This window comes from Brienomyrus brachyistius, chromosome 25, assembly GCF_023856365.1.
Source record: "Brienomyrus brachyistius isolate T26 chromosome 25, BBRACH_0.4, whole genome shotgun sequence".
NCBI classification, from domain to species: Eukaryota; Metazoa; Chordata; class Actinopteri; order Osteoglossiformes; family Mormyridae; genus Brienomyrus; species Brienomyrus brachyistius.
Window position 1 is genome coordinate 1,383,177 of NC_064557.1, and position 15,921 is coordinate 1,399,097.

The following is a 15,921-nucleotide window of genomic DNA, read 5'->3' on the forward strand; positions in this document are numbered from 1 at the left end:
TATTTCTTTTCTAAAATGAATAAACTTACTTTAATTTCTTGACTAAACCGCAGGAACGTGCTGAAGCAGTTTTCACATAACATTAACTATCATGCACTAATTTCTGGTTGACCACTATAAGATTAGATTTGCTTTTGTGGAGTCCTTATCAGCATTATGGTAGTTATACAGTATCTGCCTCACTTGTACACCACCAGCCCAATAGATAAGAAAAAAATGCAAAAGTAAAGTATTGTTAAGGAAAACCTATCCATTCAATATCCTTTACAAACAAGGAAAACAATTGAGATTATGTTTAATTGGAGGATTGCATTATATTTCATATTTAGCAACAGAACAATAACTGTATCCATTATATGAACACACTTGGCCGGTTAATGACCGTGTTTTGTTCTAAAGATTAGGTCATTAAAGGAATTAGCAGATGTGGGGACTCGACTCACTGACTCGTGACTTGGACTAGACTAGATTTGGACTAGACTAGGACTTGAGGGCAAATACTTGAGACTTGAACCCTGTGTCTCGAGAAAACTTTAAATTATAATCCCCCTTTAGATACCGTAACGTTCATATTACAATTTCAGTGTATATTAATTCTCTGCATGTTCAACTGGCTCAATGCCGAAAAGCCTGAGGGGACTGAACCCATGACCTTGGCGTTATTAGCATCACGCTCTAACCAGCAGAGCTAACCGGCCAAGCGGTGGAAAAAGTTAGCTACACCAGAAACAAAAAGTGCAAAAGAAAGGTTTTTGAGCAAGAGTGTGCCTTGGGGCACGGAAGTGAGCCCATGACAGGTCCCACCGAGATTTGAACTCGGATCGCTGGATTCAAAGCCCAGAGTGCTAACCATTACACCCCTACCGGTCACGAGCTCCAAGACTCACATCACGTGCTGCCAGAACCCAGGGTTGAACCAGGGACCTTTAGATCTTCAGTCTAACGCTCTCCCAACTGAGCAATTCCGGCACGTTCGGGATCTTCCCTCTTGCCATTTTGTGCCTCTTTCTTTGGAGCCCATCGCCCCTGTGGACCACATGCAGTGAATGTCTACCTGGAGCAGCAGCAAGCTATGAAAAGTGTCAGATTTTAAGCCAAAGTACGGCACACGAGCCAGGCGAGAGGCTCTTCTCGAGCTAACACGAGACTGTTGATCAGTGAAGACAATATGTCTGACAGTGGAAGAAGAGGAGAAATGTGATTTGAAATGAAACAGTTGACCACATTCCTGCAGGTCCGTGCTGCATTTGGGCTAATCAAAGGACATAATTAACAGGCAGCTCTTGCAGCTGGAACAGCACTTATGCACCATGGAACCAGAGGGTACATCGTTTCTTTGGAAGCAGTCTTATATTTAACACTAAAAGAGTGTATCGAAACAACAGACAACTGCAGAAGAAATGGACACTTTTCCACCCCTGGGACAGAAGCACAGAAGCCGTCTTTCGTGTTCAGGAAAATTTATTCTTTACTCGATAGTCAAAAGCATTATTTTTTTGTCTATTGAAATATGTGCCTTTGGTTTACACAGTAAAATTCACTCGTCCAATTTGTTATAACATTTTAGAACATTGTATATGGAAGGTGCAACATAATTCAATATTCGGACTTTTTTACCTTAATTAATATTTATTCCTGGTGACTATAAAAGTATATATACTGTTAATGAAATTATAAATACTTCCACTTCTTTTCAGGGTGGCCATTGAAAACTTCTGTTAACACACGTCTAACTGTCCATTTTTAATAAGTTACAAAAAAAGCAGTCATGCTAACTATCAGCTGAGTACTGGTGACTGTGTTACGTGCTGTATAATGCTAATGTTAGTGGCCCATTGTGACAATCATGCATCATCCCCCCCACAAAGGAGGAGCAGGGTCTTCCTGTAGTCACCAGAGGTGTCATTCTGAAACAAACCACAGGCATTAGTCAGTAAAATTCTAAAATTGACTAAAGGAAAATCTTAATGTCAATCACACTACATCACACTATTAGGGAAAGATTTATATTTAGAAACAGTCATACGGTGATGATTACGACTCAAGGTCAAGTTTAAATTAAACTGTAGTGCTACTAAATGGGGTAACACTACTGGGCACAAATACTTAGTAATAACAGAGTTACTACTGAATTCACAAATTATAAACAAATATAGATGCTACAGTAGATACATCATGATTCATTAATGACGAACAAGCAGTAGATCGTAATTCATTTGTGTTATTCATTAGTTATTCCTTCAGTAGTTCATTAGTTGTTCCTTCAGCAGTTTCTTTAGTAGTTCACAAAGATTTACAGAATTAACTAGTGGTACAATGGATCAAAAAACTCGGATGGGATCGGATCAATTTTCGGATCAGCAAAGAAAGAAAAAAGACAAGACAAATGTAACTCTCCGTTTATTTATTTAAGTATTTTTTTGCCCATTAAAAAACATTCAACTGAAGACTCATTCCACGCAATTATATAAAAACAAATTAAGGTGCAATATAGGGCATGATAATTATTTCAGCCATAACTTTAGACTTTTCCTGCTCATACATGCTTGGAACGGTCTTGTCACTGAAGTAGCCGCGTGATGGGATATCATATCGTGGCTCAAACACGTTCATCATATGTTTAAACCCCTTGTTTTGCACAACGGAATATGGCCTCATGTCTGCAGCTATAAACACCGCAATATGTAATAGCTTCAGCCCGGTCGCATTGGGCAGCAAAGTGCTGCTTAAATGGCGCGGATATCAGCAGTTGTTGTGCAGCCTTTGTCTTAACTCCCGTCACACCAGGGTGATGTCGTTTCAAATGAGCGGCCGAGCCCGACGTATTGCCAGTCTCATACGGCTTCCTCGTGCCACACTGTCGACAAACTGTGGTGGTTTTATCCACCACCCTTTTCCCATCAAAATATTTCACGGGGAAGCCAAAATGTTCAACAGTGATCCACTGCACCACTAGAATTAACTGATGTAGTAACAAAGTAACTGCTTGAGATAAAAGATACATCAAGATTCATTAATAATGAGTTAACATGAGATCAGTAATACTGATTTCAGTATGTAACTAAGACTTAGTTTGTGGTTAATTAATACATAGGTAATAGCATAATGCTATATTATGTGTGCCCTATTAAGCAAAGTGTTACCCTAAATGGAAAGAGAGAACATGTGGCATGAGTAATAAGTGTGTTCAAGACCTTAATCATGGAGTACAGCGAGGTGGCAAACATCTTCCTGAACTGGGCTCTGATGTCCAGCATGTCCACCTCGCTCCGGGACACCATGATGCGGATGAGGGTGTGATCGTCCGTGCCTGCGCCCTGAGAAGCACAAAGCCTGGGATTAGTCCTGAGACAACTTCTTCCAGAAAAGAAAGGTATCAGCATGCATGTAAAACATTTAGTGGCCATACCTTAAGCCCACAGTAAAGGCTTTCAGCAAAGTAAGCCGGAACACTCCTGGCACATTTTACTATGAAAGAAAGATATTTAATGCTTTAAAGCCATGTAATCAAAAAAGAATAAAACGTTGTATTTCTGTAATTAACACATAAATATGAAAAAGCAAAAAATAAGTGGCTAAACATAACATAGTTTCTTATCTCGGCACTTCGAATGCAGAAACATCACTAAAAATGCTGCGCATAGTATAATTACAGAGCAAATGGCACCCTACCCTAATTATAAATTGCTCCACATATTGGACAGTAGCCACTTTTCCTGCCATTGGACACTCTGACATGGTCTGAGGGACGTACAGCATTTGAGGAGAAGGAGCAGACCAGCACTTACCCACGGCCAGAAGCAGCTCCTTCAGGCTTCCTGACGTCTCCCTCTGTACACTCTCCTCTATCTCAAAGCCACTCAGCTTTCTGTATTCGTCAAACACTGGCAATGCAGAATACATTGTTTTCACACCCATGAGTACATTGCTGAGCAATTTCTGTCCAGGATCAATTTCTGTACCAGTTTTTCTGAATCTGATTTTGATTCTGCTGGCGTCCTCAAGCATGTGCCATCTTGTTTGAATGGTTGATAATTCATAATAGATGAATAACACAAGGATAATTAGTTTTCTTGCAGGGTCCTGGATAATCACCTTTGTTGAGGTGAGCTGCGCTTCGGTTACCAAGGATGGTGATGAAAGTCTCCTCTTCGGTGCCAAACTTCTGCTCTCCGGCGGCAAACAGTCCCTGAAGGGAGCCACAACAAGGCATCTGTAGGGACCTTGAAGGTGTGTGATCACCTTAAAAACACTTCTGTTTATCAAACCCTTTCCAATAGGCATTAACACCTCCATAGTTTGAAGAGCACAGAATTGACTACATGCTGACCACAGTGATGTCGCTGTGCAATTAACAACCAGATGGGACAGAGGGCAGCTCATCTGGGTCTGGATGACCACATGAAGTTTCTCACTGCCGAATAGTTTTTCAAACACACCAATAGTTTTTCGCACCCAAACACACAAGGCCAGACCCCACGAAAAGCACATTGTAATCAAACAATGCAAAGCATCGAAGAATAAATGAAGAACTGACTCATTCAATCAATACTGATCCAATTCCACACATGTAAGTCTGTGAACTGCAATTTATTTGTGGAACAGACTCTTCTGATAAACATGTTGATAGCAGGAATGTAGCCAGGTAGCGAAATGACAGGTTTTACCTCAGCATCAGTTTTAATGGCTCCCTGATCAACTCCCTGCTGCCTATTAGCCTGTTTCAAAGAAGGAGAGAAACAGACACTTCACATGCTGTTCTGATTATGTCTGATATCGATATCCGATACAAAAAGAGGTGTAATGCCCATGTAAAACTATTACAGCAAACAGGATATTTATTTATTTCTGGTTGGGTGTTTAAAAGGAATTGGTTGTGCGCGTTTAAAAGAATACTGAGTGGAGAGGGTCATCACCTGCAGGAGAATGACCATCAGCCTCATGAAGTGTCCCGATGAGTCCCCAGTGATATCGTCTTCCAGGTTTGAATCGTACTCTGGGAAACAGCAGCACAATCATGCACGATTTACAGTAACCAATAACCAATCACGAAATTATCAGAGACTATCTTACAGACTTTCTGGATAGACGGACGAACAAAAAAATGAATTGGGTCGAAACATAGAAGGTATTTCTCAGAGCCTTTAGCCCCACAAACCCTCACCTGCCTTGTACGCAGTAGCTATTTCTTTGATCTGGGAAGCCATCCGAGAGGCCAAGATCTCAATCAGCACCTTCTCATCTGTCCCGGCACCCTGACAGGCACGAGTAGTGGAAACCAGAGCAATTAATCACCATCAATATTATCTATGCAGTAGCCCTGGGCAATGCCTAAAAATACAATATATTAATTAAAAATACAGTTGGGGAAAATAATGATATTCAACACCCCCCTCCCCACAGTCATGCACAAAGACACCCGCACAGACACACACACACACACATACACCATCATCATCATTAATGGTATAGGTCAATATTCACTTTAGATCAATAGTCACAGCACTATATTTTATTTATAGATAAGTAAATATAACACAGACTAAAAAGAATGTTGGAAGTCTCAGAGGAGTTAAAAGAATAAAACTGGGCACCATTAAAAGCCTAGTTCATCTAAAAATGATCAAATTGCGGATGGTTCTTTATTTTTTTATCTCTAGGTTTGGCCTGTCAAGACTGCTCCCTCCTATAAGTGAAAGAAGGACCAGAGAAAGAATAGCTAAATTTTCTAAATAATAGTGGTAAATGTCTTTTCTGACCATCCACAGAAGTTGGGAAGCACAAAATTACCCCCAAGGAGTTTCACTTGAACTGCTGAAATTCTGGCCGCTGACTGGAAGACAGTAGCTGGTGATGTGACAATGTTGAACTTCCCAACTTGCATGAATGGCGAACACATTACTGTGTTCAAAGGGCAATGCTTGTGAAATGCTACACTGAAATAAAAGCCGCATAGTAAATCTGTTATTTTGCTTTGTGTGCAGTCCAAGTCATACTAATTTCATGGACAAGATGATAATCGCCTGTCAATCACTGTCAGATGCCAGCACTGGGTTACTTTGTCTATCAGTGTCGAACACCAATAATATAATCAAATTCTTACTGTGCAGAGTAATTATAGCGTGTGTGTGGTAGGTAAGTGGGAATGGAGACATTTAATCGATCTTTTCAGAAGCAAAAGGTAAAATGTGCGTGTTTAGGCGGCAAAACATTTAAAAGTGAAGGAAATACATCCTTACTTTTATTGCGTTCCTCAATTCATATATGTCATAGGACACAGGAGGAGTCATCAGAGCAACGATGAGTGTTTCAAACTTTCCCCCAAGTTCAGATTTCAGATCATCAACCAGGTCCTGAAAGAAACAGGCACACGTACTGAAGCGAGCAACATATCCATCCGTCTACCACCTGCTTATTCTGTCTCTGTTTTACTTAATGACTCATATGAAAATGACAGTCATCCCTGTGCTGAGTAACAAACACCCCAAGTATGGAGTGAATCCGGCTAAAAAGTCATGAAGGTGCTGCTCCAGGCTGCCAACTCAACAGGGAACCAGAAAATACAGGGGCTGCGTATCTGTAGCCAGGGCAGGTATAATACTACAGGACGGTGTGAAGCCTTCAGTGCCATGAACTATAGCTACTTCACATGTAGCACAGTTATTTTTCGTTATGTGTCTTTAAAATTCGAAATGACATTAGTGGGCTATTGTATCATGGCCTAGTCGCCAAGGCCAAACGTCCACCACCCCTGACCTTCCCATATGTGCTCTTGTAGGCCGATTTAATATGCTGTCGCTGGCTGTTGCTTCGTGCCGCTATGAGTGTAAGAATCGCTTCTTCATCGGTACCTGGAAAACAACAATGATTGGCAGAAAAACAAAACAGGGATATGATAGGAGTATCTTAGTTCCTGAAAGCAAGATTTCATGCAAGCATGCAGCGTTCATCCACAGACATATTCAGTTCAAACGGGATAAATGCTGCTTAAAAAAAACACACACAGCTGAACTCAGACCCACGGAAAACAAGAAAAAAGAGAAAAATATCCATTTACAACAAACAATACTTTCCCACTGATTCAGTAAACCTACTTGTGCATAAAATGCATTCCTAAAATACACATACACACATTTATTCACATCATGAAAAACAATTACATTCGGGAAAAACAAATGTAAACATTAGAGTATGTACAATTTCCACTGGGTGCAGTATTTAATTTTTTATACACTATTTTGGCCCGAATTTAAGACGGTATTTTTTCCCCAAAAATTACATGAAAAAAGCTGGGGTCACCTTTCATTCAAGGACTAGAATTTAATTTCATTATACACATACAACAGTAGATTAAAAATTATTTTAAAATATTTAAAAATTATCCACCTCCCGTCTACACTAATAGGACTGAAAGATATAGAAAGCAAGAGATAATTGTGAGAATTGTGATATCGTTTATTTCAGTGTTCAGATTAATGCATTTATTGATATGTAATGTAGCCTTACAGTCTGATTAGACTAAATTAAATTTTCGTAGTGTAATACAATTCTTAAAATTTAATATTAAACTCCTATATAGTCAGGCTTGTTCCCATTAGCCAAAATGTCTCAGTCAGAGTAAACAGTCTTTAATATTGTCTATCAAACCCTTTCCCCTCCTTCGCAGTTTCATGCACTTATTGTAATGCGATTACTTGTGGTTGCTTTTTAACAGTGAGATGGTTAACTTCTTATGTGTTCTTATCAAGTAAAATTATTCTTCTTTATAGAGAAGATTTGGTATTCCCCCAAACTTTCTTCCAAAAAGAGTTGCTGAAAATGTGAGGGGTCATCTTACACTCAGACCAAAATTGTAATTTATACATTGATTATCTTTATTGTTCTTGCTTTTCTTGCATGCCACCCCAAAGTAAATTCTATGTATGTTAAAGTACTTGGTAATAAACAAACAATTCTAATTCTGGGTATTTCAGAAACTGACCCCACATCTGCAAAACAGAAACATACATTTCATACAGACAGCAGCCACCAGCTTATGTTATTTCGCTGTATATAGTATAAAAGGTTGAGTGAACGCTGGCGCGTTTTTGCTGCCGCTGCTCACCGGTATTCTCACCGGTATTCTTATTTTTAATTTTATTTTTAAATATTTTTAGTAAACACCTTTTATCTATTTATATTTTCTGACACTACTGGCGGATTTTGCAAGAGTTTGAGTATTGGGCCTAGTTTAACCTACCGGTTTGTTTTGGCTGCGGTCTCCCACGGACTACAATATCTGACGGATTCATTTTACCTGGCTGCCTGGTTTTCCGGCGTCTTCCCCTGTGATGTTGTCTGGTAGGACCTGTGTACTGTTCGTGTTTGCCTGGACTCTCATGTCGTTGGTCCATCGACCTGGTTTTGGCCTTTACCAGTATACAGCTGATGCGCTCCTCCGACTTCGCTTTCACCTGGCTGCTCTACCGCCGGCTGTGCTTCATCCTTACACGGACATCGCATTTTTCCCTCGCCGAAAGTATATTCATCGGGGCTCTCGCCGGAACTTTCATTATGACAACGCCAAGCCAATACAATCTTTCTGGTCCACTTCTCGCTGTTCTCCACTGAACTCTGACCGGGCTGTTAACCACAGTGTATTAGCCAGCCTGGCCAGGTCGGCTAACACTTTCGCCAAATCTGATAGCACCTGTGTCAACTTCGGTCTGCTTAACATCCGCTCGCTTACGAGCAAGGGACATCTCGTTCAAGACCTCCTCACCGACCGTAAGTTTGATTTTTTCTGTTTGACTGAAACGTGGCAGCAGCCCAAAGATTTCTCCCAGCTCAACGACTCCACTCCCCCGGGGTTTGTTTACACCTGTCAACCTCGGGAGTCCGGCCGTGGTGGAGGTCTTGCGGTAATCTATCGTGAGAATTGGAAAGTTCGGTCGTTGTCGGTACCTATCTTTAGTTCTTTTGAATCCGTTGTTTGTCAACTCTCGGGACCTGTTCCAACTGTTGTAGTTGCTATCTACCGTCCTCCAAAGCCAAATTCTGATTTCATAAGTGACTTTGCCGATCTGTTGACCCACTTGGCTACTATTTCTCCTAATATAATACTCCTGGGTGATTTCAACATACATATGGACAACAGTAATCATCCTCTCACCATAAACTTTTCATCCTGCCTCGACAGTTTTGGTTTCAATCAATATATAAACTTTCCCACTCATACTAAGGGCCATACTTTGGACTTAGTTTGCTGCTCTGGATTAACTCCTTTCAACTGTAAGGCTGACGAACTGCCAATCACTGATCATCTGTTACTCTCTTTTAATGTTAAAATGACCCTTTCTGTATTAAAGAATCCTCGCACCATTTCTTACCGTAACATCAAACAAATTAATTCTGACACCCTTTCTGTTGCTTTTTCAAGTATTTTGCATTTCAATAACTTGCTCACTTTAGATGATCTGGTTTCTCATTATAACAGTAGTCTTAATAGTATTTTAAATTCTGTTGCTCCTATAAAAATCAAATCTGTATTATTTTCTCAGTCAGCACCCTGGTATACAGCTGAACTCAGGCTTATGAAAGCAAAGGGTCGACAGCTTGAACGTCTGTATAAAAGAACTGGTCTCACAATCCATAAAGAAATGTATAATAATCATATTTCATATTATAAGGAATGCATTAATCAAACCAAATCTACTTATTTTACTAACATTGTCTGTTCAAATGAAGATTCTACTAAATCACTGTTTTCACTGCTTAACTCTACTTTCAAGCCACCAGATTCTCTACCTATTCACCTCTATTCATCCTCCTTTTGTGACTCTCTAATGTTATTTTTCATTAACAAAATTCACAAAATCCATCAAGACTTGGTTCCTGATGTTTTTTGTAGTACCTCTCCTGAAATTATGTTGCCATTACATTGTTTTTCTGCTTTTCAGCTTCCCTCTGTTTCTGATATTTCAGATCTTATCTGTAAGTCAAAATCCTCCACCTGTCAGTTAGACCCCATTCCTACACCTCTAGTCAAAGCCTGTCTACCCTCTCTGCTTCCCCTTATTTTTGCAATCATTCATTCTTCACTAACCACTGGAACCGTTCCTGTTTCTTTCAAAACTTCTGCTATCACCCCAGTATTGAAAAAAACAGGTCTTGATCCTAATCATTTTGATAATTTCCGCCCTATCTCAAATTTACCATTCCTTTCAAAAATTCTTGAAAAAATAGTTGCAACCCAGATTCATTCTCACTTAACTAATAACAATTTATATGAACAGTTTCAGTCCGGTTTTCGCCCTCTCCATAGCACTGAAACAGCACTCATAAAAATAACCAATGACCTTCTTATGGCAGCTGACTCTGGGTTTCTTACTATTCTTATTCTCCTTGATCTGAGCGCAGCCTTTGACACTATCTCTCACTCTGTTCTTCTTAGTAGGTTAATCTCCATTGGTCTCTCCCATACACCATTAGATTGGTTTAAATCATATTTGTCTGACCGCACTCAGTTTATCCAGCTTAAATCTTTCACTTCTCACCCTTCCCCTGTTGCCACTGGTGTCCCCCAGGGATCTGTTCTGGGGCCCCTCCTCTTCATTATTTACCTTCTTCCTCTTGGTCATATCTTCCGTAAATATAATATTCATTTTCACTGCTATGCCGACGACACCCAGCTTTATTTGTCTACTAAACCTGATTCCACTCTTCCTCCACCTTCCCTTAGCCTCTGTTTAGCTGAACTTAAATCATGGTTTTCTTCAAACTTTCTTAAACTTAATAGTACTAAAACAGAGTTTCTTCTAGTAGGCTCCAAATCAACAATATCCAAAACTAATTGTTTTCCCATTGCCATAGATGACTCTTTGGTTTCCCCGTCCCCACATGTGAAAAGCCTTGGTGTCATACTAGATAGCACTTTATCTTTTAATTCACATATCAATAATATCACTCGGTCTGCATATTTTCATCTGCGCAACATTAATCGTCTCCGTTCTTCTCTCACCCCACACGCCACCGCCATTCTTGTCCATAGTCTTGTCACTTCCCGTATCGATTACTGTAATTCACTCTTATTTGGTCTTACTCAAAAATCCATCAATAAGCTCCAACTTGTCCAGAACTCTGCTGCTCGCATTATCACCAGGACCCCTTCTATCCACCGCATCACTCCTGTTCTGCAGCAGCTTCACTGGCTACCAGTTAAATATCGCATCAATTTCAAAATCCTCCTGTATACATTTAAGGCCATACACCACCTCTCCCCTCCATATTTGTCTGATTTGGTTCAGGTCGCCATTCCATCTCGCTGCCTCAGATCCTCTTCCTCTCTTCTTCTCTCTGTCCCTTCCCACCGTCTTGCCACTATGGGGAGCAGGGCTTTCTGCTGCTCTGCTCCCCGGCTCTGGAATTCGCTTCCTCCCGACATTACTAACATTACTTCTCTTCCTCTGTTTAAATCTAGACTCAAAACTCACTTGTTTAAAACTGCTTATTCCATATAACCATTTTTTGAATCTGTCTTCTTATTTTGGATTGTTTTTTAAGGATTATGTTAATTATCTCCTTTTATGTTTGTTTTATCATTTGTTGTGTACAGTGCCCTTGAGTGTCTTGAAAGGCGCTTTTAAATAAAATGTATTATTATTATTATTATTATTAAAACAGGAGCGCTTAGCTTACCCAACCCCTTCATTGCCTTGTAGAGAACCTCAGCATCATGGCTGGCATTGAAGTTGGCAAATGGCTTTACGGTTCCTCTGGCAGCCTGGTGAGCAAACAGACACAAATACTTCCGATTGGTTCATTTAACACCGGACTTTTAACGATGATTTCGTACCGTCACAGGCCATCTTTCAGGCAGAAGTACCAAAAATTACCACCGAGGGAGCTTTGCACATAGCCAGAGTGCTCAGAAATGTTTGGGCAAACTCATGACCAGCATGACAAAAGGAAGCTAAAGACATTTCAAATATATCAGAATAAAGTTTACTGTCTTTGTGCAGTAAATACATTATTCTGACAAACAAAGACTAAGTACTTGTTTTTATTCAATTCACACCCAATTATAAACCTTACACAAATTTACACATCAAACAATGCATTGGAAGATTTGTCAAACTCTTTGATTGTTGGATTACTCTTAATGGATTGCATTTATATAGCACTTGTCTACACAAAGCACTCTACATATTTCTTATGCCTCATGTTCACTCAAACACCGGTAGCAGAGGCTGCCATGCAAGGCACCAACCTGCACACCAGGAGCAATTTGGGGTTCAGTGTCTTGCTCAAAGACACTCTGATTGGGTCAAAAGGAACCAGGACTCGAACCTGTAACCCTGCAGCTGCCACACGATAGCACTGCCGCCTGCGCCACCATAAACCTGACTTTAGTACTGCTACAAAACAATATAAATGCACAAACGTGATCTCAAACATCTTTGCACAATGGTTCCCAGACATGAAACGTGACCTCCTGGAGAAATAAAGAGCCTTATTATGTGAGATGCATGTTTAGAAACTTAAACCACGAGATCGGGTAGCGAACATGCCACATCCAGTCTCCTAGCAACACAGTACATTGATTGAGTGCAGGGATGTTCTGAGCGGCCACAAATCTATTACAAACCCTGGCCACAATGCTTTCCACTCATGTTCATTACATCACTACATCATTGTTTCCTGCACTTACACACTTGCCTACACACACCCTAATGCAAACTGACACACAAGTGAGGCAGATGGTACAAAATAGGCATAAGGTAGTCACGGAGTCAGCTAAGTATATGTGCGGCTAGGCTGAGTTTCCAGAAATAAGCACAGCTGTAAGTGCGATTTAACACGAGACCAAGAGCTACACAATACGGTAAATACTTAGCAAGAACTGTTAAGCCCAGACACTGTAAAATCTTTAGCCTGTGCAAGGCTAGCCAATGTAATAATAACTTGTTAGTTGAAGGCATCACTAGGGTTGACATACTGAAATACCTTACATGCTTAAAGATTGCAAAATATTAAACAGGATATTTTGCAAAATATTAAACAGTATAATAAAAAAAAAACATAAAACAATAAAGACTGCAAAATATTAAACAGGATATTAACATCTGATTTGAGGACACTGTTAGCTAAACCATACACGGAACATTTTAAAACAAACTGCAGAATAAATATCCTCTAGTAGTGATTAAGTATTTCCTAAACCGGCATTGTATTCAATTTCAGTTTAAAATCCAGCTGTGACTTCTATACAGGCAGAGAGGGGGTAGCAATTGAGTTTACGAAGCCACGTGAATTGTTGCACTTTAAATTCAGTTTAAACTGAAAACTGTGGCTAAATTAACCACTGAGCAGTTGGCCCATTGTTATGATACTCACCGTGATGCGTAACTCAACCCTCCTTCAATTAAGCTATTTAATTAACCTACCCTAAACCTGAGTAGGTAACTGTAGTGAACTGTCAGTGCTGTGATACCCATTGTCTATGCACTTGCCTACCTACATTTCAAACCGGTTTCTAGTCTAAAGTTAAAAATGATGCTGCTGATAATTTAATTGCAGCACCAAAACTATATATTTAGAACCACCCATACTTGCATGCTTGAAAATATGGATGAAACATCATGCAGTAGAGTTTGAAGATTTGATTGTTACCATATAACAAGACATATAGCATGACAAAGTACACAGTACTTAACCTGAGAAACCACAACAGCAAAGTGTCAACCAGCATGGGAAGAGCAAAATAAATTCTATGGCATCTGTACTGGTGAGTAGTATGGGGGGTGTTTTACAGCATCCATTGACACATGCACACAAACTAAGTACATTTTTCCGGTTATTCCCAGTAAAACATATTTGGCTTCATGCTGCTATATTAGGAATGCTTTATAGCAAACCAATGTCTAAAACAAGCAGTTGTTAAATAAGCTCCAGCCCGGGTCTATATATTATGGTATGTGATCAATTGTAAAGTGACACAGACTGAACAGTTTAACAGTTTTTTCATGCAGTTAACAAAAGTACTCAAGAAAACATTTTTATGATAGGTAACATTTTTAATGAGGCTTTAAAGAGCTATCAGATTTTATTAGCTTTGCACCAATCACTAGTATATTGTACAGAAGACAGTCATACTGTAAACTCCACACAAATATCCAAGAGAGCAAAACAACTGCGGTCCCGTCTTCGCCCAGTAATTGCTTGCAACAGACTGGGAGTTGTGGAAACAACCAGAGCCATGAAAAAGTAAGGACCCACCCTTTAGGGCTGCTACCCACCAGTGTGAGTCACAACCAAAGCACAGCTCATCCTCCTGGTTTGCTCATTAAACATAAGAAACGAATTACTAACCTATCCAAACCGCAAGACAGTTGTTTATAGCAACCGAATCCATTGCAATATTCCATCATATAGTTCAGGCCAACACGTACATTTCATTCTCTTTTCAAAAAAACACTCATTTACCATTTTCTCTCTTACGGAGCATAGAATAGTAATAAACGTATAATCCCTTTAGCCTACGAAATCATTGAATATATAAAATCTAGCTTATAAGAGTATTTTACCGGGAAAAAAATCCATATGTTTTTTTTAAAAAGAAATGTCAGGAAGTTAAGCAGAAGTTTTATTTCGCTGCGCAATGCAGGGATTTCCAAAAATGTAGCTATCGGCTGTATATACAGTAAAAAGCGGCAATATTCATAAATTGCAGTCTGCATATTATAGCGAAAGCAGTGAACAAGAAAAGTAACTGAAAACCCTTACCATGGTCAGAGTACGTTACTTCAGCGGAACCTGTTTGTAGAGGGAAAAACACACAATCAGCCAAAAAATCCATCATTCGAACGATCGAAGTAACCATCAGTCAAACTTCCATTTAAACATTTCCACTTAATAAATTCTCTGCTTTTTATAAAAGATTTCATGCTCTTATTGTTTAAAATCTCAGATTAAAACGGCACGCGTTGACGAAGCGTATTAATTTCGAACTGTTACATAAAAGCAAGAATCTTACGAAGCTGTCAGGAACAAGAGGAGACGCGAACTGACACGGCGACGTAGCCACCAGACCTGGCTCTGCGTCTCTGCCGCACCCCGTAACGCCCACGAGTTACTCCCAACTGGGTAAGTTCACTTCACATGGTCCTGTGGGGTCGGGCTTGGAAAAAAGGGCAGAAAGAAGCCCAGCAAACTACGCACAGACGGAGGATATCCCCCGGACGGCCGCGTCACTTCTTTTTGGGGACGTCCTTCTGATAGTCCATATGACAGCCATGTTACTATGAAGAAAGAAATCATTCAAAAAAGTTTTTATGATAGCTTGTTCCTAGGAACAGCATTAAAATATTTATGAAATAACTGCCTAGATGGTGGCGAGATTTGCATATAAGGACTTTAAGTCAAATTTCAAACTTGCGGCCTCCGGCGGTGTTTATTACCCCTGTTGCCATGGAGACGCCATTTCGCTGCACCCGCTGACTTGAGTCAGGCGCCCTGCGCGTGTCCACTGCGGCTTTCGCAAAATTCCCCCACAAAAAAAAAATAATCTTTTTTTTCATTTGTTATGCGACCCTGCGATGCGTCGAAGCCGTGATGGGGAGCGTCGAGATGCAGCTTAAGCAGTGCCGACGTCAAGGGGGGCATCCGAAGGCATTGCCCCCCTAGCGAGTCGCCATGCCCCCCCTGCACACGTTCCAGCACCCACCACCACAGGCTCCAAAATATTCATTTTTATATCTAATTTTTTTTTTGATATTAAACGTGTAAACATTCACGAAATTAATAAAGAGCGGTTTCAAATATTTTTTGTCATAAATTCACTTGAAAGAATGTAGGCTAGTTGGTGCTGATTGGTTGTTGTTTGGTACAGCATTTGACGTTCGCGCGGAAAGTATGATAAAATAGAATTTTCAACCGCCAGCG

At 40.1% G+C, this 15,921-nt stretch overlaps 1 protein-coding gene across 2 annotated transcripts; it reads right to left on the bottom strand.

The window, feature by feature from the left end:
• Positions 1-1,443: 1,443 nt before the first annotated feature.
• LOC125720730 (annexin A5-like) lies at positions 1,444-15,197 on the bottom strand. Of its 2 annotated transcripts, none has more exons than XM_048996529.1 (13): positions 15,070-15,197; positions 14,764-14,793; positions 11,677-11,761; positions 6,757-6,851; positions 6,240-6,353; positions 5,165-5,255; positions 4,917-4,996; positions 4,668-4,718; positions 4,096-4,189; positions 3,789-3,884; positions 3,410-3,468; positions 3,195-3,317; positions 1,444-1,907 (listed from the first exon to the last, which is right to left on the bottom strand). In XM_048996529.1, the coding sequence occupies exons 2-13, from the start codon at positions 14,764-14,766 to the stop codon at positions 1,845-1,847; spliced, it is 954 nt and encodes a 317-aa protein (XP_048852486.1). In that variant the 5' UTR covers positions 14,767-14,793; positions 15,070-15,197; the 3' UTR covers positions 1,444-1,844. The 2 variants fall into 2 exon arrangements, with proteins under 2 accessions (XP_048852486.1, XP_048852485.1); XM_048996528.1 differs by having other exon boundaries at positions 15,014-15,159.
• Positions 15,198-15,921: the final 724 nt, after the last annotated feature.